Consider the following 27152-nt stretch of genomic DNA (forward strand, 5'->3'; position numbering starts at 1 on the left):
TGAAAGATGACTCTATGTGCACCAGCTTTGGATGCCAGCAGATGAGAGGTCTGCAGATGCAGAGTGGCTCCAGTCTAAATAGGAGAGTCCTCTCTCTTACCTAGCACAGACAGGCACGGGGCTACTGCTGAGCTGGCACCAGAACAAAGCCCTCCAACAGCTGCTTGATAATGTGAAACCATTAATTACATTCTGAAGCCTCAAGTCTGGCCTATGTGGCTGAACAGAGAGCCCTTGCCTTGCTGAGCGTGGAGCGATTATGTAAGAATGCGTTGAACAATGTTAACCAGACACAACGCTGTATGTACTTAATAATGACTCGCTCTTGCACGTTTACATATTCAGACCCTGGGTTTCCTTTAGGACACAAATTAATATTTGGTGAACTGAATTGAGTCTTTGAGTGGCTGGCTGCATTGTGTTATTCAGTTAATCTTGTTTCTTTTATTCTGTCCATAACAAGGAAGTAGTCTTGTATTTACAAGAAAAAGAGAATATTAAAAGATTTCAGTTCCTTCAAAGACTTTGCTGAGTCAGTTCTGTATTTGCATAAGATTATGAGCAGTGCCTCAGTTAAGCATAGTGTGACATTTTGTGGATCCCAGAGAAATTAGTTCCTGACAAAATGAATAAACAATTGCAACAAATCCGCGGGGGTCAAAGACTTAATGGCTCCAGATGTTTGCCTTCTTCTCCATTTATTTCCATTTTCTATTACTCAACTAGATGCCGTTGAGAAAGGCTTATACCCAGCACCCCATTCATGTCCTGTAACAGCTCTACCTTTTTCAGAAAGATAAACACACTTTGTTACTCTAAATTAGGCTCCCACTTCAACTAAATGGTACTGGTTTGCTTGAGTGCTGATGATATGCCATAGTACAGTGAAGCATATATCATTCACCCCGGTGACTGTAGGCTACAGTTGACGATTGTCTGCTCCAGCTAAAAGAATAATTATATGAACTGACTCACAGTGCGGGACATTCTGTTTTTGTCAAACCTTGGAAATGGACATTCATGCCTGCAAACTTGCATATTGTTAAAAGTTAATGTTAAAAGTTAATGTTTTTTTATAGTAGACTGTAGCATACTTTTGTCTTATATGCTTATTAATCCAAAGTTCTGTGTGCCAGAAATTGGGTTAGCCCAGTGTCAAAAGGAAATTGTACTTGTATGTTTCATTTTTCTTTTCTGAATGCTATGAATGGTAAGAAATAGGCCTGAATTGACTGCTGGAAAAATGAGAAGCAGGGACCCTGGCTTTCAGATACTCTGATCCCACAGGTATACTAGCACAAACAGGTAGGTATCAGGCTCTAATCCAATCCTTTCCACCCTAGTGATTTTTTTTTCTTACTCATGAATATTCTGAAAAGGATCAAACAGTAATGGAAAAGTTGGGTTTTGGGCAAGTAAGGTATTGTGTTTGTGTTAAACTGTTCAAGAGAGTCAGATTTTTTAAAACTATCTACAGAGTTAATTAGAAGGTTTTGGTGTGGGTTGTATTTAGTTATGCATTATGCGAGAGAGCCTCCGCACCCCATCTCAAATCAATATGAGGTTAATCAAAAGGGCACATGAAGCTCAGCTTTGGTGAATATTGTTCTTTCTTTGCACAGACCGTTGTCTTTACTACCTGGGGAAAAACAAGCAGCTCTTTTGTGTGACACATTACCAGAAAGCCGTGTTGTTCTCCCTCAGGTAAGTAGAATACAAAGGGTTCAGTGTTTGACATCTGACCATGCGAGGCATCACTGCCTGCTTCCCCTTCCTTTAGACTTATTCTCCAAAGTGAAAGACATGGCAGTTGGCAGATGCGTCCGCGTCCCACCACCACCAGCCCACTCACAAATACTGGCCTACCATGTGTCCTGGACACAATGCAACACAATGCCAACAAACAGGCCAGGCACAGCGGTGTTGGATGACTTGTTTTTGTATGGTGTGAAAGGCTGATGTTGCAGTTTCGCAGCACAATGACAGAAGGCGGAGACCAAGAACCTAAAGGTAGAGTTGAAACTGTGGGTGCGCCAGAAGACTGCGCATGTGTCTGCCTGTCTGTGGCCTCCATGCAAGGCTGGATTACTACATCAGCAATGAGGGCGACTGGGCCCCAGAACTCCAGGAGCCACAAAAGCTCCAGGTCTACAGCGTGTCATCAGATTTGCGCTTTATTTTTTCTTTATTTCTTTTTGTAAATTTGGGGGCATTTAACTTTATTAAGTAGCTGACAGAAAGGCAGGAATAACTAAAAACTGTTTATAGTTGAATGGGAATGGCCAAACTGGCTTCATATAGCTGTGGTGGGACAACATGTCAAACTAACTAGTTCAGACAGACCATAAACCGACCCTGGGACACCTAAACAGAAAGCATTGTTTATGTTTTTAGCAACACCTGCGCTCAGACAATGACTAGTCAAACTGTCTGCTGTGAGGAAGGCAGTAGGGGCCCAGGAGATCAATTTTGCCCTGGGGCCCCCTGCATGTTAATCCGGCCCTGCCCCCATGGTTGTTTACACTACGGAGAGGTGTCTTTCTTCAAAACAATATTCATCCACAGCAAAGCAAAAGCTAACAATAACATAACCAGAGTAAAACAATGTGCATCCGCAACTATCCAAAAGACAACAAGCCGCACAGTCAATCAAACCACAAAGAAAACAAGTTTTAGGATGTTGATATAACATTTTTTTCTACAAACATTTTGTTACGTTTGTGCGTCAATCAAATCACCTCCCTGACAAATAAACTGCCTGTACCTGTCTGCCCTGCCCCCCTGGGCTCCTGCCCTCCTGTCAGCCATCCCGCCGTTGCCAAGGTTTCCGTGTACGCGCTGCCTGCGAGAGCGGAGCCGCGCGATTGTCGTACAGTATTGCCAGACATGGCGGCGGATCTACAACCCGAGTGGATTTCTTGTCTCCCGTCTTCCTGGAGTTATGGGGTTACTCGGGATGGACGCGTCTTCTTCGTTAAGTAAATATCCCTTCAAAGACAAGACAGCTCAAGTAATTTCTGCCCGTTTCTGATTCGAACAAAGTCGCCGTGTAGTAATGAGTGCGTTTCCTTTTCTCAACAGCGAAGAAGCCAAGAGTACAACCTGGCTGCATCCAGTAAGTGGCGAGGCGGTAATAACCGGGCACAGAAAAACTCCAGGTAAGGTGTCACTGTAACGACTGTCAAGTTTCTCCGTTGTCTTTAACGTCTCTCGTGTCTGCCGTCATGTGTTGCTGTTACCTATACCCCGAAACCGATACTTCCCACACTGTGTGTGTGAGGGAGAGAGAGAGCGAGAGAGGCTGTGACATCCATGCTCGTGTGCCTTAATGCTTGAGTGGGCTTTTGGGCGCTCGTGCTGCAAAAAAGTGAGCCTTCTCGTGCCCACCTCTGCCCGGCTCGTGAGCCCCCTTCTCCAGGTCGGTCGCTCAGTGAAGTTGCAGGGAGGACGACTTTTTGCTGACAACCAACAGCATGGAAATTTATTTCGGAAGCATTTGTTTTGTTTTACTTTGAATAAACTAAAGGCGTCTGTTGACAATACAAGAGTCCAGATTTGTGCAGATGATGTTTAGTTCACAGAGCCAGAGCCCAGCGATCTCCAACCTGGCAGGTAGTCTACACAGCAACAGCTGCTATGGACTGAAGAGCTAGTAAAAGGTTAGCTATAAATCTACAAAATTAGCTTCGTCTGCTCCCACCCCTGCAAAAAGCCCCCCAAACAGTCTAAACGCTTGTGTGCCACATGGTAAATTTACCGTCTCTCATTGTATTATGCTTACGACGTTACCATGCGATACAGAGGCAGCCTCCTCACATAACCTTAAGTCTCTGCAGAGCGCTGCCACTACTGTTTCTGAGTAGCCTCTGCACCTCAGTCGGACTGCAACTGCTAGAATTTTCATCATCGATTAGTCTTCATTTTATTTTCTCGATTAATCATTTACTTACCCATACCATTAGTTGGCTGACGAGAAATCCATCAGCATCCATTTTGATAATCAAAAAAACCAATATTCCTTAGTTACAGCTTCTCAGTTGTGTGAATTTCTTGCTTTCATTTGTCATATACACAGTAAATAACAGTAAATTGAATAGTTTTGGGTTTTGGACTGCTATTCAGACAAGACTAGTACTTTGAAGACCTCACATTGAGCGTTAGGAAAGTGTGATGAGTATCTTTTACTATTTTCTGACATATTATAGACCAAACAATTAACTGATGGAGTAAATAATGCACTGATTAATCACTAATTAAAAATAATGGTTATTGCAGCCCTGAAAGTGGAAACTACAAAGTACTTAAGTTGTCCAAGCAACAGTCCAATACCCAGACAACACAACATCTGTTTATTCCATCAGTCAGTGTTGACAAGTTTTTGTCCGCCTCTCGCTCTTTCACAGACCTACCCACAGGATGGGAAGAAGGATATACTTTCGAGGGGGCACGGTGCTTTATCAAGTGAGTTAAACACCCTCCCTCCACAAGACACACACCCATCGTAACCTCCGAACCTGCATACAACATCTAAACTTGCAGTATGAATTCAAAGCACTTCCACCTTCCATGTCACCACGATGCCTTAATTATCAACAGGAATTCATTTATTTCCATTTTCATCGCCTCAAATGGAAGAAAAGCTCATTCAAATGCCTGCTAGTCCCGAGAACATGCTGTGTATTAGAAGTTACTATTGCATGGCTGTAAATTTGGAACCTTTACTCCCTGTCTCTGTACTGTAGAGGCCTACTGCACAAGTTAATGATTACACGGGAACATTGTGCAAACACTCAACAGACATGGGCAAAGTGTGGTTGCTGTCTTCTTGTGAGCTGTTTTTATTTATTCAGACTTACCCTGCTCAAAGCTGAGCCTACTTGGGGAGTTGAGCCAAAGTATAATGTGTTCTCTTTTTCTGACAGTTATCCTTTCTGTTTGGGTTTATAGGGTCTGCGCACAGTTTAAAATGACACTTATCATTAAGCAGATGCTGGAAAATATTTCCAAGGTACATGCCAATGTATGGTATTACAGGAATTTGAAAAGACTTCTTATTTAAAGTCTCCTTTCATTGATTTTGTTTGAATATCATTTCCCCCCGTATGCTCATTTGTTGCGGCTGTGTGGGCAGGAGAAAATATCCTCCACGTCCACTAAAAGACTTTAGTTTGTTCAGTTTGTGGCCCTCTCTGTTTGAAGACCAGGATCTACATGAATTACATTAGTAGTTGGCCATGTTACATAGTCTTTGAACTACAGTATATTTCACATTTTCCTCTCTCTCCTCCTTGGCAGCCTGATGCATGCGACTAATCAAAAGAGATCACAAGCGCTGTCATTCAGTTAGCACTGATTCATAGAATGGTTTAAATCCAAGGATATGAGTTGAAATATTTTGTTACTTTGCATGTCTTAATGAAATACTCCTCTCACACAGCAGGTATAGATATATTTTGCTGATGAAAAGAAACGCCTCTATACGATTGAAGTCAGTGCAATACACAGGCGAGGAATTTAGAATATTATGTCTTATTATACTCACTGAATCCCCTCTCCTTCTTTGACTTCCTCATGAATTTGAGGAGCTTTCATATGGCAGGTTGCCAGAGAGTCGGACTGAAAGGCAGTAATTTTATATTCCAGTATTTTATCACAGCCTCTCAGTGCGAGGCAAACTTGCGGATGACATTCATTAGTTGATCTCGATGATTCTGGCACATTCCAATGACATGGTAACGTTCTCTGTAAACCAAGTTACAAACTCGCCATGTTGTCCTCTACAAAGTGAGCAGACTGCCTTTTTGCCATTGCTTTCATGCATTAGCTGCATTTTAACAAGTTTAAAGCTTAAGACAAGTATAAAACTGTACTGAGGAAGTCCTATGAATTCAGTGTCCTTAGAAGTAACAGTAACAGCTTTGTTTTAGTCTAAATCTCATTGCACTGTCTTCTGCAAATTAGAGATCACTTTACTGTTTGTGAGATACAAGATAAACCTGGCGTACACAGAGTTTAACAGAGGATTAAGAGCGTGTAGACTGGGCTCTGATTAAGGGGTTATACTGTATGTACAGTTCAGGTTATTGAATATTTTCCAAACATAGTCTTGTCCCATGAATGATAAATATATTATCAGATATCATCTATTCATTATTTATTATCTCAGCTGACACTCACATTTGAACCTAATGTGATATTGTGATTGCGTACAATTAAAATGTGCCTCAGTCATCTTAATAATGAAAGGAAGCTTATTGATAGCCTGACAAACTGAACTGGTTTAAAGCAGCCATGTGTTAGTTGATGCGCCACTGCTCAGTAAAGAGGACCTACCTGTCTTCTAAGAAGCAGGTGAGCCACATGTGAATCTTTTAGTCATCTGTAGTTACAAGCAACACTCACAATAAACAAACAGTACACAAAGACATGTGTTCAGCTGGTTTAAGTGAGCCTATTCTTAACTACAATTTAACAAGTATAAAAACAAACCAGCCCCAGCATACTGCACCTCCTTATTTTGACCTGTAATAGCAGCACCCCTTTGTTTGAAAATGCCGAAATCGTGAAAATTGCATGAAACGCTCAATGTTAATCAAAATCTGACCAGCAGCGTGTCCAAATCTGTTCCATTTGCTTGTGTAGGATACTGCTGGTTTAGCAGGTGTCCACCCCGAAAAATACACACTGCAGTTCAATAAATTACTTTCCCCTCTCCCCCATTATGTTGTCTCTCAGTTCTCTCTCACCTCTTCTTCCCTCTCTTTCTTCATTCCCCTCTGTCACTCCTTAGTGGTGCATGACACTTACCTATAGCATCTGTCATTTGTTTTAATGTACTGCATAGAAAGGAACTAACTTCAAGCTAAACTGTGAACTCCAAATTTGAAATATAAATTAATCTCAAGTTGTCAGTATTAAAAAATGTTACATGTAGCTTCTTTTGTTGTGTGCCTACAGAAAACACCAGCAGGCATGTGGCATACTGCGCTGCCTGCTAATTGGAGAGACTACAGAGGTTTAATTTTAATGATAGCTGATACAGATTTTTGTGGTTGACATGTAGATAATAAGCCTAAATGTGACCAACGCTGCCAAAAGCTGCCTTCTGTGGACTGCTTTTGTAAGACACATTTTCCCGGCCTGTTTTCTGGGACTGGCCCGAGAGGTTTCCCTTTGTTGTTTTACTTAGCTGGAGCATTTAGAATTCTAGTTATGCAGCCACAACTTTAAGTGTCATAAACCTGGCTGCGTGCACTGATCATCAAGTACGGTCAATTTAAGGCACAAGATCAATTTGTCAGTCTGTAGTGATATCTCTTAGAAGTATTTCAGCTTTGAGTAATTGGGCTTTGTAAAACCGTGCCTGTTAATTTCGATGTGACTCATTGTTTTGACATAGAGATGTGTTGACGGGTTTATGTGACAACTGTCTTGGACAGTACTTGGAAAATTTTGAGGCTTTATGTGAGGCTGCCAATAAAAGCCTCTGAAAACTGTCCAAAACCATTAGCCTGATGACAGCTAGATAAGTCTACGTCTAATGTTTTACAGTGGTTTATCATTACTTTATCATCAATTCAGTATTCTGGAGCATAGGGCTAATTTCTTTGCAGTTCTAATGTACATAGACAAACCAAAACCAACAACCCTCCTCTGGTTTTCAGACTTACAAAACAGTCACTGGATCATTGATTCATTTCTGTGACTCAAGTTTTTTTCAGGGCTGCGAAAGGATCTGGCCCATTCACATGCTGGCTGTGTGGCTTATCTGTTACCATCAGGTTACACAGTGTGAGCATCAGCGAGCAGATTGTGCTGACGCAGACTGTCCTCTGATGGTATGTGCCGGGGAGGATGGAGTGCTGGTTGTTGGTGTCATAGCGTGGACTGGAGGCATGGGCCATCACATGATTTGATTATTTTATGGTAGTGTGAGTTTTGAATGAGTGATGATCAGTGCAGATGTTTTTTGAATCAGTCATGGACTGCTGCTGTCCTCAGACTGAGCGGCCTCTTTTGAGTTTCTGGGTTGTTTGCACATGGCCCAACGCCGGTGTGGCTTTTTATTTCGGGGAACTGTGTCAAATGGCCAGTACTTGTACTTGCTTTCCCACTAAAAGACAGAGATCGTGAGGATGTATAAATCTGCAAACTGCTAGCTTGTTAGTTTAATTCACGGACAGATGTGAGACAGGATTGCAAGCAGTAAAAAAAAAATTGTCTACATTTTGTTAAGATGCTACAGAAAATTTCAGTTTCAATGCTGCCTTTTTATGTTTTTTAAATGTCCTTTTCTGTTTTTCTCTGAAGAACAAATACCCATCACAAACACACACACACACACACTCTCTCTCTCTCTCTCTCTCTCTCTCTCTCTCTCAGTATTATTGTATCTTCCCATCTGCTGTGGCTCATTGACTAGTGAGGAACAGGTCAATAGCACCCACCCATTAGTCCTAATACATTCAAGTTTTTAAGCCAGTGGCTTTTGGCCCTGGTCTCAGCTGCTGAACTTGGCGATAAATCAGAGAACACTGAACAGCGTCCAGCTATTTTGGTGCTTTGGTCCTCCAAGAGCTGAAACAATAATCCACACATCAGAGTAACAGACTTTCTACTTCAGATTAACCTGTATGTTACTCTGTACCTTGGTTTGAAAGCTGGGAGCTGGCAGATTTATCTCTTATTGAATTACACTTCTGTGAAAGGATCCAGAGTAAGGTCCTCTGATGCTGACGATAATCTGCGGTTTTTAAAGAGAGTAAAATACTGTAAGGTGCACAGGCTCTGTGTAGCGTACTACGTGGAGAGTCAAGCCTCTGGACATTTTGTTTCCATGACATTTTCTGTAGTTTTTAATTCCACAGCCACCCAGAGTACGGTATCTGTTCAGTTTTGCTTTTGTTTGTGACATAAACAGTGTTTTGATGAGACTTTGCCATCTGGCAGATATGTGTTTTCCATTTTATCTCTGTAGCACATAATCCTACTTTTCAATTTAAGCCTCATTCTGAACAAGATGGGGGGACATGATTTGGGCAATTTAACCAGCGGTTTGTCAAAGTGTTTGTTTATCGCTGCCTGTTAATGAGGATTTTTGACCTGTGAAGACCTTTCTGAAGTGTGTATCAGGATAAATCAGTTTGCCTGGTGCAAAAGGCTTTATATTATAGCAGGAGAGTGATGACCCTAATTATGAGTTGGATGCAGGGAATGTTTACAGCAGTTGTGTTCATGAATAGACAGGTGCAGATCTCCTGCCAGCTCTCTCTCTTTGTTCGCTATTCTTGTCTCATTAATTTCGTCTGGAAAAGGAGGGAAAAACCTAACTGGTGAAGTCAGGGCTAATTGCCGCGGATTACACAATGAGACGGCTGACATCTTGTTCTGAAGGCTAATGAGTGAGTAATAAGTACAGTAGGAGGCTCAAACAGCTGACCCTCACAGTGCTATAGGCCAAAAGTCTAGCTGGACAGCTATCCAGTTATTAATGTTTCATTTGATGACATTTTGTGAGTGTCCTTTGAGGGCAATTTTGTGCTTCCAAGTGCTCATCAGTATAAAGTGCAACGTAAAATATAAATATTGTACTAGTCTGCACTGCAACCTCCGCTTTCATTAGGCTGTTCGCTGCTACTTCTGCTGCATAATTCATCATTCAGAACAGAGGAAAGCATGTCAATTGAAATTTGGCCAATTATGACAACAGTCTCTCTAGTGGATCTCTATTTAGCTGTTGGTACATTTAAAAGTAGGAGTATCGGGTTGCTCTCATGTGAATCAATATTCAATTGTGGTAATTGTCACTCAAAGTTAAATCATCAAATCCTTGTTTCTTTTGATGGCTCTGTGGTTTTTGTTGATAACCTGCTAAAACGTGTTTGTCATAATGACTAATGTGGTAAAACCTCACCTTATATTTCTAATATATCTAATATAAAGACTAATATTTTTTTATAATGATTCACATAAAGGTTCTTGTTTAAAAGACACAAAACCTTTGACACAGACAAAGGGGACGCAGTTTCCCAAAGAAAGAAAGTCCTCCTTCTGTCTTCTTTCTTGGAATTACCACAGCTCTTAGCATTTTGCTTAGTGTTGCTGCAAACTTGCAACGCTGGAAACAAGCTGTAAATAGTCGACTATTTCAACATCCAGCAGAGACAGAGCAACACTAGCCTTCATTTGAACATGTGTTTCTGGCCACTTGGCAACTGTAAGTCCAATATTTACTCTCTTTTAGCTCTGTTTTGTGTCTCAACCAACTCCTGAGGGAAATATCATTTATATTTATATTTTATATATATACATATATTTTTTTTTTATATATGCTCCACTTTTCACCAGCTAATTGCTAACTTTATCTGTCTGTTGTTTGTAACTAGGCAGGTAGTGTACAGTTATTTTTTTCTTTTTGCTGAAAACAGACTGCTTCAGCTGTCTGGTCTGTCACTACAGGCGACCCCTTTCACACTGCACAGTCATTTGATCCATTGTTAAAATATTGATTATAGTTGCTTTAAAGAAACATTTTGGTGGAGACAGTTGTTGGCCATATTACTGACCTATGTAAGTTTGCAGTGGCTTTGTCTGTATCTTTACCTGGAATGGAGTAAAAAATGTGTTGAGATCTTGATCTTTCTGGGCAAGAGCGACGGAAGTCCCTGTGTACCCTCCATAAAAGTCAGACAGACGGTTATGGCAGACATTTAAAGGCTCTCCCTTCTCTCCAGGGAATAATCCAAGCTTCTATCTGGGAGCAAAGCCTTATATCAGACCTTATTATATAACCCTGAAAATCCAGTAACAGTAGTAAGGATATGAGAGAGGGGACCAACAGTTTGGACTTGAAATGGAATTAAATGCAAGACAGGGTCGTATATTTATTAGTTTCATAAGTGATCACAATACTTATTTTCTCTACATGCAGGCTAATTAAACTCGACCAGGTAAAAGATTGACTTATGGTAAAAGCGCATCAAATCAAGAGCTCCCTACTAAAAAGAAAGCTGTCACCAATTACAACTGTGTGTTTCAATCACGCTGTGATTAACTGCTCTCTGCTTCCAAAACATGATTGCAGCTGCAGGCAAGAGCATTATCACTACACTGTTAACCTTCAGCGTAATCCTCCATTACAACTCCATTTTCTATTTAGGGATCAATTTTGTTTATGCCACGGACATAGAAAATACTTCTACGTCTGATTAGCTGTCAGGTGTAAAATTGCATATCGGGACCCCTTAAGGATACTTCCAGTCAACAGTTAAATGTTAAACCACCGTACTAAATCAGTGTGCATGGTATATTAAACTCTGAAAGTGTGCCAGGTCCACCAGCGGCTCCATCTATACACTGTGTTTTGCATTTGTTGTTTCATGTTGTGCAGCCAAGCACACCTGCAAACAATCTGAAAAATTGTATTTACAATTCGATGCAAGATATTAAATACATAAAAAAATATGTCAAACATGAGGCCAAAGTAAACAAAACCTTAAGTGTTATATATTAATTTTATGGACTTTTCAATCAGCATAAAAATCACCTGTTGCCTAGAAATTTGGGGGCAAGTAAATTATTATTTGTTTGTGATTATTATTATAATTAAATGTTGATTCTGTGTTACCAGTAAACTCTCTTTGCTGAAACTAACATAATCAAAGCTAATTAACCTTTTCCTGTGCAGGGTTGCTGGGGCCGTGCTCATAATTTTTATTCTTCTTGCATTTTTCTTTTTTTTAAATGAGTAGCAACAGTTCACTTTCACACATAAGCTTCTCAGGTTCTGTTTTCCACGGCGTGCCTGTCCTGGCTGGTAGCAACTTGAAGTGCTTCAAGATTTATTATGAAGGCAACAAGTAGAGCCGGTTTCTTTCATTTATTTTGCTGGAGCTGCAATCCCAACAACCACCACCAACAAGCAAATCAGTTTCCAATTCACCTTGTCTGCATGTCTTTCATGTTGGAGGAAACTTGTGCACCCATAGACGATCCACACTTAACACAAAGACAACTTGCAAACTTCTAGACTGATTATACACAAACAAAAAAGATGAATGAATGAAAAATGTCTCTGCCTCATCCATTACTCCACACTGATTTCATGTAACTAGAGTGAACAATAATATTCTTTCAGTAGTGAATGAAATAAGTCTGATGATCATTTTAACATAGAACTATAATCATGAAGCCCATAAGCAGTTTCTAGCAGTATGTTTGTGAAGAAGTGAGACATTCCCATACACATGGCTAACATTAACAAATGGCACACCAGGGACAATGCCTTATTCAAAGTGCAAATCTCTGAGCGAGTGTTTGCTCACCCCCTTGGCAGGGGGAGGCTCTGATGGTTGTGGCTGCTGACTCACTTACTCTGTCAATGCTCTGTACTCATGCAGCTCACTTGTGTGCGCGATGTGATTTAAGAGGGAAACCAGTGGATCTGGATCTGCTGCACATCATCCTTGTCTCTGGCTCTATAACTCTCTATTGTGAGGCTGATTTCTTACTGGGACACAGACAGACAGTGAACTAGGCAGGCTTTGAGCTGCTCTCACGCGTTTCAGTCTCTGTGGGGTCCCTGCCATCTGGCTAGCACTGGAAGAAAAGTGTGTGTGTGTGTGTGTGTGTGTGTGTATGTAGTTTGGTGTTTGGATGCTCTGTGTGTGAACATATGTGTAAAGCATCCTCTGATGTTGGTGACTGCCCCAGGTGCTGATTAAGACAGTTTCTCTGTGAAAACCCACATCAGGCCAAGTTAGCCTCTGCTTTTGTTCATAGTATTCTTGGCTGCCTGTGTCAGAGTTTTGTAGTGCATTTGTTGTTTACAAATTGTGTGCATCAATAGTTGATTTTTTCCCTTTTTATCTAATGGGAAGGATTCTTTTCTCAGCGCTGGAAATTACAGAAATTAGCTTCTTTTAACGGGATCAAAATACTCTTTGTCTGCAGTGGTCCTAATTACCATGAATTAGAACGTGATGGCTTTCTAAGTGTAATATGACAGACTTTTTTTGTCATTTTTAGACTATTCACACGAGCCTTGCTGGTGAACATACTCTGTCGTTGTCTTACAACTTGTGCAGTACTAAGTCCTTGTGTTCTGTCTGGCCAAATGTTCTTCTTCTTTCATTAAAAATCAGTGCAATGATTAATGTCCAGAATCAAAGAATATATACGTAACCCCCAGTGGTATACAATACGCTGACTGAATGTAGGCCTACTATATGGGTTTAGTAGGGGAACGTGCAGCCTACAGTAATTCTTTGGTCCTAAAGCCTCTTAGTTGTGTGGTGTCTTTGGTTTAATGCTGAGAGAGCTGTTGAACTTGGGTAATCCCTGCAGTAATCTGCAATGAGCTGTCCTTTGCTGATGCTGTGCCAGGTTGAATCTGGGGGCAGCTGCCTTCATTCGGGTCATGCTGTTCGTCCACTGTTATTCCACACGTTATTAGGTGTGCCAGCGTCATTACAAATCAGATAGACCTCTCACGGTGTAAATTTCTTAGGGAGCTGCTAAAGTCTCTCTCTGCAGTCTCTTCTATGCCGTCCACTTACCTTTATTTTTTATCCATTTAGTTGGAAAGCAGAGAGGGATATAAAGCTGGAGAGGCACAAGTGAGAACGATTTTGCAGCATTTGATCTCAAGCCATGTGTGCAGCTTCAGTATGCTGGCAGTTCTCTGCTCTCTTCAGATGTCAAATGTTCGAAATACCCATCCAGCCTGACTAACTGCTTCTGAGGGGCCTGTTTAGTTAAGGAACTTAAAATTGCTTGAAGTTCAAACTCCCATTACAACCATTGCAGCGATCGTCCTGTGGTAGAGAAACGCAGTCAGTGTGACTGAAATGCTCACGGTGAGATTCTGTAGAAACAAAACAAGACCTGATCAGTACATGTGCAGGTGGAAAGATACTTTTATTTGCTGATGAAATCTGGAGTTTGGTTCCGTGATATCTATTTGTGATCTTGGTGATGACTATCTTTTCAGCTCTTGCAATGGTACAGCTGCTACATCATGCCCTGACAAAGCAAGTACCTTCTCTCTCCATCTTTTTCTTCCTCTCTCTGTTTCGCTTGTCTGTCTACCTCAGTCCAGTGGACAGTGCACAGCCCAGTTGTTTTCCAGATGGTCTGTGATGATTAGGGAGCTTTTGGAAGCCGTCACTCTGCTCAAATGCTCTACAGCTGTGAGCTCTTGGAGCATTATGTTAAAATGTCCACAGAGGGCTTTGGAACAGTATACTGTTTCCTGAAACAAATTGTTACAAATTCAGCCCCCGAATTTGTCTTTATCCACATCCAACACATGCAGTCAGTAGTCTCCATTTTTTTTTTTTTCTTCAACCGCTGAGCGCTCTGCCGCTGAGCAGAAAGAGAAACCAAACCTCTGTTGTCACATTGATCACACCTTCATGAAAAGGGTACGCTAAAATATTGCAAGCATTTCTTCTTTTCACACCCTTCCAGGGGATTGAATAAAGGATGTAGTGCTATACTGATGTACTGGTTGCTGCCAAGTTTTCAATTTAGCAGCAGCAGTGAAGGGATTAATATCGTACCCTCCTGGTCCTGTGGTTTTAGCTTATTCCCTCCCTTCTCTCTCCTGGCAACAGTGTCAGCTGCAGCGTTCCCCCTGCAGACCTTGCATGTCCCATGAGGTCTGCAGACAGATATCGTTCAGGCTAAGCATAATGCGTGCTATCAGCAGGACAATGTTTTTTTCTGTTACTCTCACTTAAGTTTTTAATGCTCTCACAATTCTTGTCTGTATCTCTCGAGCTCAGCGACAGCTCTTTAGAGGTGAGACTTTGATGTTTTCTTGCTCGCTACGACGACTGTAGTGAATGTTTCTTAATAATCAAATAAAGTGGCTGGCTGCCCCCTTATGTAGATATGAGATCCCTTACATTATCTTTGATGTTTAATCACTGACGGGAGAGCTTCGATTCACTCATTTCTTTTAGTCAGTCTCCAGTGAAGCCATTCATCAAGAATTTGCTTATGCGGTATCATAACTATATGAAGAACTTCCACATTTATTCCCAACAAACATCAACCCAAAGTGAAACTGCTTTTTATAACCACTTATCGGGCCACTTGTATGTCTCTGTGCATTCATTTTAGTGCGAGGCCCATCATGATTTGAGTGCACTGTAAATTCTGCTGCTAGATGGGGCACTTGACAGATATAAATAGTACCCAGGTCATCACAACTGCTTCAAATAGTACCAAGTTCTCTGAGGTGTATTAGCACTATTAGACCCATCAGATTAGACAGAGAGTAGAGATACTCCAATCTTATTTGAAAAATAAAGCTGCGTCCTGACATAAAATCTGTACGGTATGCAGAAGGAGTGACTTGCAGGGGATTTGCTTTTCTTTCTGTGGACAGGGAGGATTCATAGACACTGGCAGTGATTGGATAATACACTGCATTTATTGCTCAACTGTGGGGTAGTGAGTCTTCTGCTGTCAGGGTCCTCTCCCACGCTCTGTCCTCCGATCTGGCCGTCCCTGCCTAAACAAATATTTGAACTCCATGCCAAGTCTCTCATTGAATAATGTATACCTGCTGTGATTGATATTGTACATTTGTGTTTCTCACAAGCTTAATGGCATTGCTGGAGTTACCAGAAGAGGAATGTGCCATACTGTGGTCAGAGTCACAGAAAACATACAGAAATTGTTGTCCCCCATTACAAATGAACAGGAGTAGTTTGTCCAGCAAACGCAAAACCCTGGAAAAAACAAACAGCTAAATGCACATCCCTTGATCTAAATTGGTGCCTTGGAGGCGCTGCGTGCTTCACGCTTCCCAGAGTTCTAGCCGTCTGTTTGAGGTCAGGTGATTCACAGATAGCTGAAGAGAATAGCACGTTTGGGTACTGTATTTAGCCATCAGATGTTAATGTAAAATGTTGAAATGAGACATTAAAAATACCTCATCAAATAGAGTCGGTATCTTTAAGGCCTAACAAACATGGTGAATGCATTTCCTACTTCATAACACATTTGCAAAGCCTTTGTTTTAAACATATTTAAACCTGTATTGTTTACATCAGCTTGCTGTCTTTCCACTTTTAGCATTTTTATAAGGCATCTGGTGCATCTGCTGCTGGTGATGCATTATAACCAACTCGTCTCAAAAATGTTTGTCACTTTACTGCGTCCTTGTGCACATGGAACACAGAACTCAAGATACCAGCAATAAGGGGACCTACTCATCAGATCATCACTTCACCTTGCTACTGTTGGCTAAGAAATCCATACATTGCCTTTAAAGACTATGTGCAATGAAATCAGTGTATCCCTCCCTTCATACTGCATATCAGCTCCATGCAGCCTGCTTTCAGTTTCATTTAGAGAGTGTGTAAGAGTGTGAGAGATGAAGCCAAAGTGGAGTGAGCTGACGGGGACTTCATAACTGTAGTAATGGTTGCACCTCATAGTGATCCATCAGTCTAATCAGCTGTCAGGCCTCTGCAATATGTTTCTGCAGCAGAAGGGATGAATGTCTCTGGAAGTCAAGAGTCTGGTTTAAATATCAGCACTACTTGCTCAAGGATAAATGCAGCCCTGCCACCTCTGTGCTGCTATTCACAAGCTGATGTGTGCAGGCTTTCCTCCTCCTCTCTGGATGAGAGGGAGCCCACTGTTTTTCACTGTAAGACCTCTGCTGGTGGTTCAGATAAATACACCCTCAACTCTGACGTTTTGATTGCTATGTTTCTGCCTCTGCGCTTCTTGTATGAAGTAGTGGGATTTAGGCGTCTATGTGACAGCTTTATTACTGCCTGACACTAGACTGATGATGGTCCCTACTGAGTGTGTGGGTGGGTGGTGTGGTGTGTGTGGGCAGCATAACTGGTATAAATGTCACAGTGCAAGAGAGATGATGACCCATGATATGAATTTGACAATACTGGTTGCACCAACACAAGATCATCACAGCACATTGAATGCACTATATATACAGTATATAGTGAATAGAGCTGCTCTGAATAGAAATTGTCGATTGACAGAAAATGAATACGATGAATTGGCTATTTTGATAACCAGTTAATAAACTTTTTCCAAGCAAAAATGCTTGAAAAAGGACTCAATTTTTTATTTGAAATTTTAATAAAAATGTAAGAAAAAGATGAGTTGTTGTAGGTGAGGTTGTCATACACGCACAACTTATGGCATTTTCTCTGTTTATTTTTTCTTGTATCAAATTATCTAGCAGCTCGTCAGTCTTGTGAATGTATTGCATCCACAGCTTAAAATCCTTAGCTCTCCAGAATAAAATACAAGATGCCATCTTTAATTTCATTTGGCTCAGTTTTGTATAAAAGTGATGCCACTCGCTCTCAAAGAAAAACTTCCACTCCTTAGTGAGTGTCTAGGAAGCTTCATAAATAACTCTCAAATCTCTTTGAGTATTTTTAGTCCTCGTCAGACTTGATGTGCCTGATTTCGAGGAGTTCTGACTTCTGAAATGCTCGATAAAACAGTGCTTTGGTCCTTGATGCTACAGACTTCATCTGTTTGTTTGTAAAGAATCTAAACCTTTCTCACATCTATAGAAAGTTTCTGTGTAGTGATTTGGAACAAGCCATTAGTGGACTGTAAGATCTGCCTATTTGTTTTCATTGTTTATGCATGGAGGAGGGAGGCTCATTAGTCATTCAGTGTGACAGAGTAAATATGTACACAAGAAGTTTGCTCTTTGCCAAGAACTAAAGCACAGTTGAAGCAGGCTCACTGCCAGACCTAAAATTGACTTTACTCTACCTACAGTTGAAATGACAAACATGCTTTTGACAATTTTTGATTTTATTTAGAAACCCAGGATAGTACAGACAGGAATTGTTGTAAATTTTGGCCCATTGATCATACATCCTTTAAGTCCCCAACCACATCTTTACTTAATGCAGAATTCAGTTTTTTTTTTTTTTTTTTACTATTTACTTAACTGGCAAAACGCTAGTCCTAGTATGATAGTGGTATTTTAGGTGTGGCTATAAACTTTGATACTGTCCAACAAAAAAAAAAAAAAGAAATACAAGAGGAGGAGAAGGTTCTTTTAACAGGAAGCTGTAAGGACTTAAATGAATCCCATGGTCCAGTAATACAGTTCTGATGTGGGAAGAATTTTTACAGGTGTCCAGTAAAAACCTTGACACTGGTAAGTGACTAGCAGTCAGAGCACTTCTGAGGCTTAGCTGGGCATAAAATTCTCTCAGTCAAATAATCAATACAAAACATAAGCAAATGTGCTGGAAAATATCTGGTTATGTGATTGCAAATCAGAGTCTGTGCATTAAAAAAAAAACCTAAGGAGAGTAGTCAACTGAGACGCTAAAGCAGCGTTTTGATAAAATGCATCAAAGCTGAATTTCCGTTGCATGTATCATTAGCAGCTACCAACTGTTTGGTGAGCTTGGTAGTGTCACTAGTTTGTTTCTTTCATGGTGCCAGTCATTTACCAAAGTAATGCCAGACTTATTTGACATGCTTGACAGAATTTTAATTGCGTGCAAGAGGTACTGTGTCTCTAGACTCGCGAGAGACACGGACACTAATATCTGTGTCCCTCGGTGTTCATGTTTCTTGTTGTTCTCAGGCTGACCGTGCACCTGAAACCTGTCCACGCCGTTTCAGATTTCAGGTGGATCATGACTCAAAAGCACCACAAGTACAGCACTGTAACTCATAAACTCTGTCTCATATTGTTCCTCTTGAAAGCATGAACTGGTCTATAGGTGAAGCCCAGCAGCCATATTGAGCCAGGGGGTTGTTGGTTATGTTCCAGCAATGTTAACAGAGTCATCCTAGTAATGAGGTACTAATAGACTCATGCTGAGAGCTTTCCTCAGGGAAAGATGAGAGCGGTCTGTGTGAATTAGGCCAGATTTTCGTTCCTATTCTCCAACATCCGATAAAATAAAGCCAAGAAAACAAACCTGAACTCAGTGCAGCGACGTTCTGGGCATTGGTGTATGTTGCTGATCCTCAGTTGTTCTTGATAAGTGTGCACTAATCATGAACCTCAACCCCAAACAATATGAATCACTGACATTCCTTACCTCCAGATAGACAAAAACAGGAACCTAAAGGGTTATTTTGGTTTAAACAATGATTTATTTAACTCCTGGATGAACACAGTGACTTGACATGGCCTGATGCCACCTCGCTGTTAATGGACTAAACTTTGAGATTAGTGTCTCTACAGAGCAAGAAGCAGTGTTTTGTTGAATAAGACAGGACTGTTGTAGCTTGGTCACTGCCAGGGAAAAAGCATGTGGTGCAACAGTGGAACAGACACGAGGCACTGTAACAAATCAACAACAGACTGCCTCCTCTCACAAGTCGGTCAGTGTTAACAAATGGCCAGGAGCTTCAAATCAGTGATGTTCTAAAAGTGATATTAGTTATTGCTCTCCTATCACAAACCTTGGGTGGCCCTGCTGATTTATTTCACCGTGGTTTTCATGCAGTCTTCAACAGTCGCCACCCACAACAGAGGTGCAATTTGCACGGAGATATGAAATTATACAGCACTGCTCCGGGTGATTGTATCAATTCAAAACAGCATTTTATTACAAGTAGTATCACATTGCTTTGTTGACAGACTGATTGTTCTTACTAATGTGGTTTACCATTGCGTTTCTGTGGCTTCTATGTTCATTTCCTAGTTTGCAGTAAGGAGGTAGGTGTAGTATTGTTTGGCACCAGCATAGCGAACGTTTCAAAGCATGTTTGCAAGCGTTTGTGTCACATAGCCTTTGCAAACCTCATTTCTCTTTAAAACCACAGAGACTTTCTTCTGTTCCTCTTATGTGAGCCAACAAGGTATGACATTCTTTTTTACTGTAATTGAGTTGAAAAAGCTTTTTTGTTCAGGAATCATTCTGTTTTGTTTCATCAAGAACACTGGTGTTTGAAGCTGCCTTTTATTGTAGGTTTGGTACTGTGCTTGTAAAAGCAAATAGCATGTCTAAAGAGCTTTTCTACACACTGAACTGAATTCCTCTGCTCTTAAAGTGGACCTGAATTGCCACCTTGTTTTACAGTAAGGCTTTTGGGAAAATCAATCAGGATCTTTTGGGAACAAGTTCATGCTCTGCTCGTAGAATTTGTCCCTTTTCCGTCTCACTCTCTTCAAGGACAGCCTAATGCTTTGATTAATGGACGCCACTCGGACAGATGTTGTTTTGTCTTTCTATTAGCAACCTTCAACCTGTTTAAAACTACCCTGATGATTATCCATGAGCCATGCATGTCTGCTAATCCTGTTTACATGTATTTTGTATATGGAAAAGGTCTATGTCACTGTTTCCCACAGTATCTGGCAGGAGGTGCTGAGGGTGTGTGTGGCAAGTGATCCCCTGGGTCCATTGCAGTACTCTAATCCAGTATGTTGAAATGAATGGTGACGAGGACTTACGTCTAAATTAATGTGGGTTTAAATGTTTTTTTGAATGTTATTTTTTCCTGAAAGTGTCCTTTACTGCAGAAAGACTAGTAAAAGTATTTTTTTGTTGATGTTCTCATTTTTTCCTGCAAGACATTTTTCAGAGGAGACAAAAGTTTGGCTGAAGTGTGACCCACCCTTCTCTTACAATGCCAGCAAGCAAACAGCAAAAAAACAACACATACATTGACGGTGCTTATTGAAGCTTTGATATTTTCTCAAACTGCGGTATGTGCCAGCTCTTCACTTAACAAGTTGCTTTGTGTAAAATGAATCGATTAACAATGAAGTGGTTAAATTCAAGACTAACTGTGCCTACTTCACAATACACAGCATACACACTTTTCTTCACTGGAATGTTTTTACTTTAAAAAAAAGAAAACACGAAAGATTTCTGGCAGTTCACGTATCTCTGTCTTCGTAGGCAGCCAAGACAAAACAGAACAAGTCAAAACATACAGACTAGGTAAACTGCCTCACATTAAGATAGGCAGGGTGACCCTGGGGGCTGCTAGCCATTTGGTTTTCACACACTGCCAATGTGGCAGCATGTCTTATCTCTCTATGTGTGACACTAACGTACAGCACATGAAGGCACAGCTGAAGCCTGGAGAGCAGCATCAGTGTTTTAGAGTGTCCCTCTGTTCCCTCTCTTGCTTACAGATATTGTTCTTTTGGCTTCATTCGATTGTTACCTCCCACTGAAATAATGTTGTTTTTCTGTTGAGTGGGATGCACTAAGAATGAAATCTAACACCTTTCAATCTAAGACTTTTTTCCTCACTCTGAAAAAAGATGGTATATCCCATTATTTTGTAAAGCCAAAAGATGTCTCACATGGTGGTGGCCATGGACACTGACTACATGTTTGTTCAGTGATGTGATTGTTATGTCTGACTATGGGGCAAAGAGAGAGAGATAATAAGCACAGTGATAATTCAGACCCCTTGATTTACCAGTCAACATTTGTGCTGACCTTCACCAGCCATCAGAAACCAGATCAGGGATGGAAGCTGCCAAAATAGTAGCTTGCGTCACTTTTCATGACTGGGTGAGGAGTTTCGTGAGCCTGTTGGACCTTGGAGTTCAGCAGTTGATTCACTTTCTATTGAGCAATTTGCAGTGACTCAGGCACATGGAAAGGAGGCCCCCTCTAGTTTCCCTTTTGGAGGTTACCAGGGAACAGATGACCGAAAGGAGACCTGGGTGCAGGCCCGTGACTCAGTGTAGAGGCCACTTGTTACAGTTGGCCTGGGGGCTCCCCCAGAAGCAGCTTGTAAGAACCTGCTGGCGAAAACACTGTTGTGAGGTGCCCTGACTGCACCTGGAGAGGAGAGTGACTGGAAGAAGGAAGTGATGTTATTTAGAGGTCCTCAAGAAAGCAGTTTCTATTGACAATGCCTGGGGATGTGTGCGTGTGTTTGTGTGTGTATGTGTGTCTGATTGTCTCAGTGACATATACTGTTGTTTTATTTTCCTCCAGCACTGGCATTAATAGAATGAGTTGCACATCTATGTGTGCAGCAGACAGATGAAAGGCACTTTGATGTGAATTATTTTGAGTTTCCCTCATTTGATTGAAGTTATTTTCAAAAAGTAATCTTTGATCAAGGTTTAGTCTCCATCATTGTCTAATTGAGTTTTAAACATCTCCATTCTTTGATCTAAATACTCAGAGTGCCTCCAAGGTAGTTCACATGCTCGGAAGTAAGATTGAATTAAAAATAAAAATGAGGCTTCACATTTTTCACAGGTTTGACTCAGGATCCCTGAAGGGTTTTGCCTGTAGTTTGTGTGTCTTTTGCAACAATAGCATCACAAATACCACTCTTACATTAATTATTTGGCAATTTCCAAGATAAAGCAGTATGTCTGCGAGCATGTATGATGCTTAATATCACATTATCAGTGTCTGCATATGTTGCATACCGTGCTGTAATGTAATTTTGGTCTTCGACAAAAATAACCTTGAAACGATTTTTGCACTTGTCAGGATTAGTGTGGGCACTCTCGTGGCTGACAGTAGGCAGTACTCTGCTATTGGATATTTGCATGTGAGAGAAAAGGTATTTTACAGAAAAAAATGGCCCATCTGTGCTTTGGATTTGTGTCAATCTGCCTTTAAGACTTCTCTTCTAAACACACACTAGTCTTAAGAGTCAAGCAGCTGTGCTCACAGATCTCCTTCTCTGAGATTTCTGTGATGAATGTGCATAAATTTACTGAGATCATCTAGGCCTCCTGTGATGTGGGGTTAATTGTTTATGCCTGCATGCATTCCTTTGCTCATCTTCAGAAACTGCTTTTCTTTTGCATCCTTTTCCAGCTGTAGGGATGGCTGACTGTGCTGATGAAAGTGAGAAATGAGTGTTGAGATGAAGACCAGATGTCAGCCTGCATGCTATTAGTAGTTTTACTAACCAAGTGTAATTACTGCTTTTGCCCAGCAGAGGGCATCAAAGTAGTATAACATGGTCTATGATACAAGCCTAGCTTTGAAGTTCCAGCATTGCAACAGTAGTAGAGAGAGAGGTCTGTGTTGCATTTAACATTTCAGATATATTTTATCTCACAGATTGCATTAGTATTTTTCAAGTCTAAGAAGTTACTGATATGGGTAAACTGGAAACAGTTTTCATATCAGTGGACTTTTATCTCATTTTTTATTGATGCAGTCACACACCCAACTGAACCCACTCATCCAGTTTCTTCTTGAAGTAGTTTTCAGCAGTACTGTTCCTTGTTTTTGTTGGATTCACATCATTATATTGACATACTGTATTTACTAAATTCCATATTTTGTACTGTTCTGTGGAAATGAAGTGTAACTAATTATTGTTGCCATTGGAGGGCAGTGTCGGGTTTTGGCCATAACATCTAGCACCTCTGCAGACATTATGTCATTGTAATTATATTCAAAGCAAACTTTACTCCAGTAAAAAGCCTATCTCTATTACAGAGTGCACACGAGGGTTAACAATACTAGTTAGTCAATGTAGCATAGTCGTAGTAACAACACATTTTCTGTTTTCCTTTATCTCTCCCTCCTCACCCCCACTTTGTGTGTCTATTGCATCATCAATCCAGGTAAGTGGCGTTTAAGTGCTAGAAAATAAAAGGCCTTGCCTCTGCCAAGAGTTGGAGGATGACTGGGTGTATTTCACCTTGAGGTGTTTACAGTATTGTGTGTTGTCTAATTTCAGTCAGACATTTCTTCCCACTGACTGACTGTTCACTGCTTCTCACACAGCTGTTAACTCTATTTTTATGGAAAGTGCCTTGTGCCTTGTGGATGTGGCCCATGCTCCTGTAGAAACAGTTTGTCGAATCTTTTTTGCAGGTCTGTGAAGTTTCACCTACCCTTAATAGGAAAAGTGGGCAGCATCTGTACTTTATATTGTTTTTGCAGTTCAGCCAACTATGTTGAACCATTCACCTATTTTGTTTTCTGTGTCTTTCTTTCTCTCCTGTCTTTCCATGTAATTCCTTCCCTTATAATCTATGTGCTTGTCAGGATGTTGATGAATTGCCTTTGTGACCCCTTATAACTCTACACCTGACACATGCAGCTGTTGGTCAGAGGACTGTAACCAAGAGGGAGCTGCAGCCCACAGAATTTATAACAGATTTTCACGGAGCTTGTTGATGTGAAACAATATCGTCTGTCCGTAGTTATCACAAAGAAGCTGGACTTGACTTCTTGATTGTAGGCGTGCTGAGCTGTAAAGGAACAGGATTTAAACCCCAACAGAAGTAGCTTGTTATTCTTTGTCTCAGAAGATTTGAGTAATGCGGCTGCACCTACAAAAACAGCAGTGGGTGACCTAAGAGGAGACACTCCCTGTAAAACAGATACAGATTCTTTACTATGTCTCAGAGATGATGTCTTCCAAATTCAGTGCCTTACAAATCCACTCCGTGCCAAGTAAGAATCTGAGTTTGTTGATCTAAATGAGGAATGTGAGGATAGGTGACAAGAGAAAAGATACATGAACATGCCAGACTCCCATTGGGTTGAGTCACTGACTCAGCTGACTGCCCTGCACTGAAAGCTGTCCTCAATTTGTCAGCTGTGCCTTCCTCTGCATTTTCCCAGTCGTTGTTTTAGACTGGCATTGATTGACCCCCTTTCAAATATGGATTAACAGGGTGTTATAATAGAATGTCAAATCAGGTTGTGGGAAAGTTCAGTGGGGACATTGTTTGGGATGTGCTCAGGCCCTGTACTTGCATGTTATTCATTAGCAATAGTCACAAGTTTTTCCACCTTGCACTAAAAAAATAAGTGTAGGTACAAACTGGCCACTCAAGTGCTTATGAGGTACAACAGGTAAATTAGTTATTCTCCCTTTGAAATCAGCTACTCGAACATGCCAAAACAGCCATAAGTAACATGTTCAGATTTGTCAACTGAGAAACTAAATACATTTCTCCTTGTGAGTGTGGAGCAATCATGTCTTGAGTCAGCATGTTTTTCAAGGTCACCAGCTCCTCTCCGTGCACATCTTGACTTGGATTAGACTTGCTGACAAGACAACCGTCATGATTTGTTTGTTGTTTTATCTGCACAGAAGTTTGTGTTTCTATCAGGTTTTGTGTCTGTGCAGAACTGCCGTCTTCAGATTATGCTCCTACCTAACAGAGTAGATGCCCAGAAAACAATCGAATAGGTCACCAAAAGTAGGTTGTGGAACTGATCAGGTGATGTTACACGCTGTTTATTAAGGAGCTTCTACTTCACATAACTGAAACTGGAGGCGAGAACTGGAATATGTACTCCCCACAATGTTTGTTTAGTCATCTGCTGTTTGCTTTCCTGCAGACTGAAGATGTTAATATTTGACAATCCACAGCACATGATGAGTGCTTTTGTGTTTGTGTATCCAGAGAGCTCATCTGATAAAAAAAAAAAAAAAAAAAAAAAAAAAGCCAGAAAAATTATGGTTGTAATCAACAAATTTACATGTAATTGTAAGGTAACATTCATGTTGCAGTAAACATTGCCCTGCGTGATTACAGGCACTGTGTCTTTTGGTTGTAAACAAGCACCATTTACTCCACACATCTTCCTTCTAATTTCCATCATGGATAATTCTCTGAAGTCGTACACTCACTTGCCCTCTAACTGATTCTTTCTCTCTCTGTCACTGTCAAGGCTGACCCACTTCTGTTGGTCATCTTTTCTATAATGAGTTGGACCGATGTCTGAGTGAGACAGTGCTGCCCCGTCTCTACGCTAGCAGCTATCTTTGCCTGAGGATGAGAGGAACTAGAGCTCAACAGATCCTGTATTGCGTGTCATTACATTGTCAGTTAAAGCCTGCCATTCTCTCAATCTCTCTGTCGATCTGGAATGAAAGTCTTTTTCCTTTAGCTGCAATTGTGGTTGCGGCTTTTCCTGCAGCTACAGTATGCCCATGTCCTTGCCTGTTAAATTTCGGGATGATAGATGGATCAATAATGTCCATCACCCGGGGGTGGTATTATTTGTTTGTGGCTGTGGTTGATGAGATTAGAATTTGCTCCTATATTGAGGGCACTCTCCACTCTGTCACACATTCTCTGTCAGATTGACACACACACACACACACACACACACACTGCAAAGAAACTTTCCATGACATTACTGGTTTTATCAGAAGTAGGCCAAAGCAGGATCCTGGCCCTCTGGCAGGTCTACTGAGCATGCTCAGCACTGCTGAAGGCTAGGTAGTGGATCAAGACCTCGTTCTATACAACCACCACATTTCTCTCTCTCTCTGTGGGGGTCTGTCACAGCCCCAGCTCAATGAGCTACACAAAGAAGGAGACCACACAAGATTTAAAGAAAGTTAGCCAGTGCTTTATTCTGAGGCTACAACTATGACAAGTTTTACTGTTATTGTCGTTTTTGTTACTGATTTTCTGTCGATTATTTTACAGATTAATTGATTACTGTGTGGTTAAACATGTCCGTCATATGTTTCCTAGATTTAATTTGATATCCGCAAGTTGGTCATTATGTCTTGCCAACAGTCCAAAACCCAAAGATAATCAATTTACTATTAAATAAGAGAAAGAAATAAAGAGAAGCAATAAATCCTCACATCTGAAATTCCAAACGATGTAATACTGAGCACTGAACTGATTATCAGAATATTTGCAGTTAATTTTCTAATTTTCTAGTTTCAGCTCAATTTTATTCATAACTGACTGCTAATCGGTCATGTTGAGTGATGTGTTGAGTGGGATATGTGGTATTGCATAGCAAAATCAAAGAAAAAAAACACTAAAGGAGAGGTGGAGATAATGAGATAGCGACAGAATGAGGAGCCAGTTTAAACAGCTTGGACAGCTCAGGTGGACTGGGTCAGGGGGGCACATCCACAAAGCTGTCACAGTCTCTGTGCCTCGATTCCATATTAAATACTAATCGTAGACAGTATGGACTCTGCTGATTGTTATAGTATGCTGTTTTTGCTGTTAGTGTACGAGAAATACTGTTTATCATTTTATATAGAAAATTAGATAACAGATGTGCTGTCGTGAGTCTAACTGCAACTGTAGATTGCACCGCAAATTAAATTTCACTTGGAAAAAGCCGTTAAGGCCCGTTTAGCTCAGTTGGTGGAGCATGAGACTCAGTCTCTCAGGGTCCTGGGTTTGAACCCCACTCCAGGTGGCACCCCCTCCCATGGGCTCACCACGCGTG

The 27152-nt window shown here is 41.0% G+C and overlaps 1 protein-coding gene across 6 annotated transcripts in view; it reads left to right on the forward strand.

The window, feature by feature from the left end:
- The first annotated feature begins 2838 nt into the window (after nt 1-2838).
- The window catches only part of LOC121181769 (pleckstrin homology domain-containing family A member 5-like), a 75961-nt gene continuing 51647 nt past the window's right edge, over nt 2839-27152 (forward strand). For 3 of the 6 annotated variants that reach the window (XM_041037907.1, XM_041037908.1, XM_041037911.1), the window contains exons 1-3: nt 2863-2978; nt 3082-3158; nt 4404-4461. In XM_041037907.1, coding sequence (XP_040893841.1) covers nt 2887-2978; nt 3082-3158; nt 4404-4461 — 227 coding nt within the window. In that variant the 5' untranslated portion in view covers nt 2863-2886. Of the gene's footprint in view, nt 2979-3081; nt 3159-4403; nt 4462-27152 lie in introns of all 6 variants that reach the window. The other 3 variants (XM_041037912.1, XM_041037910.1, XM_041037909.1) reach the window with 2 other exon arrangements.

Source organism: Toxotes jaculatrix, chromosome 5 (assembly GCF_017976425.1).
Source record: "Toxotes jaculatrix isolate fToxJac2 chromosome 5, fToxJac2.pri, whole genome shotgun sequence".
Classification (NCBI taxonomy): domain Eukaryota; kingdom Metazoa; phylum Chordata; class Actinopteri; family Toxotidae; genus Toxotes; species Toxotes jaculatrix.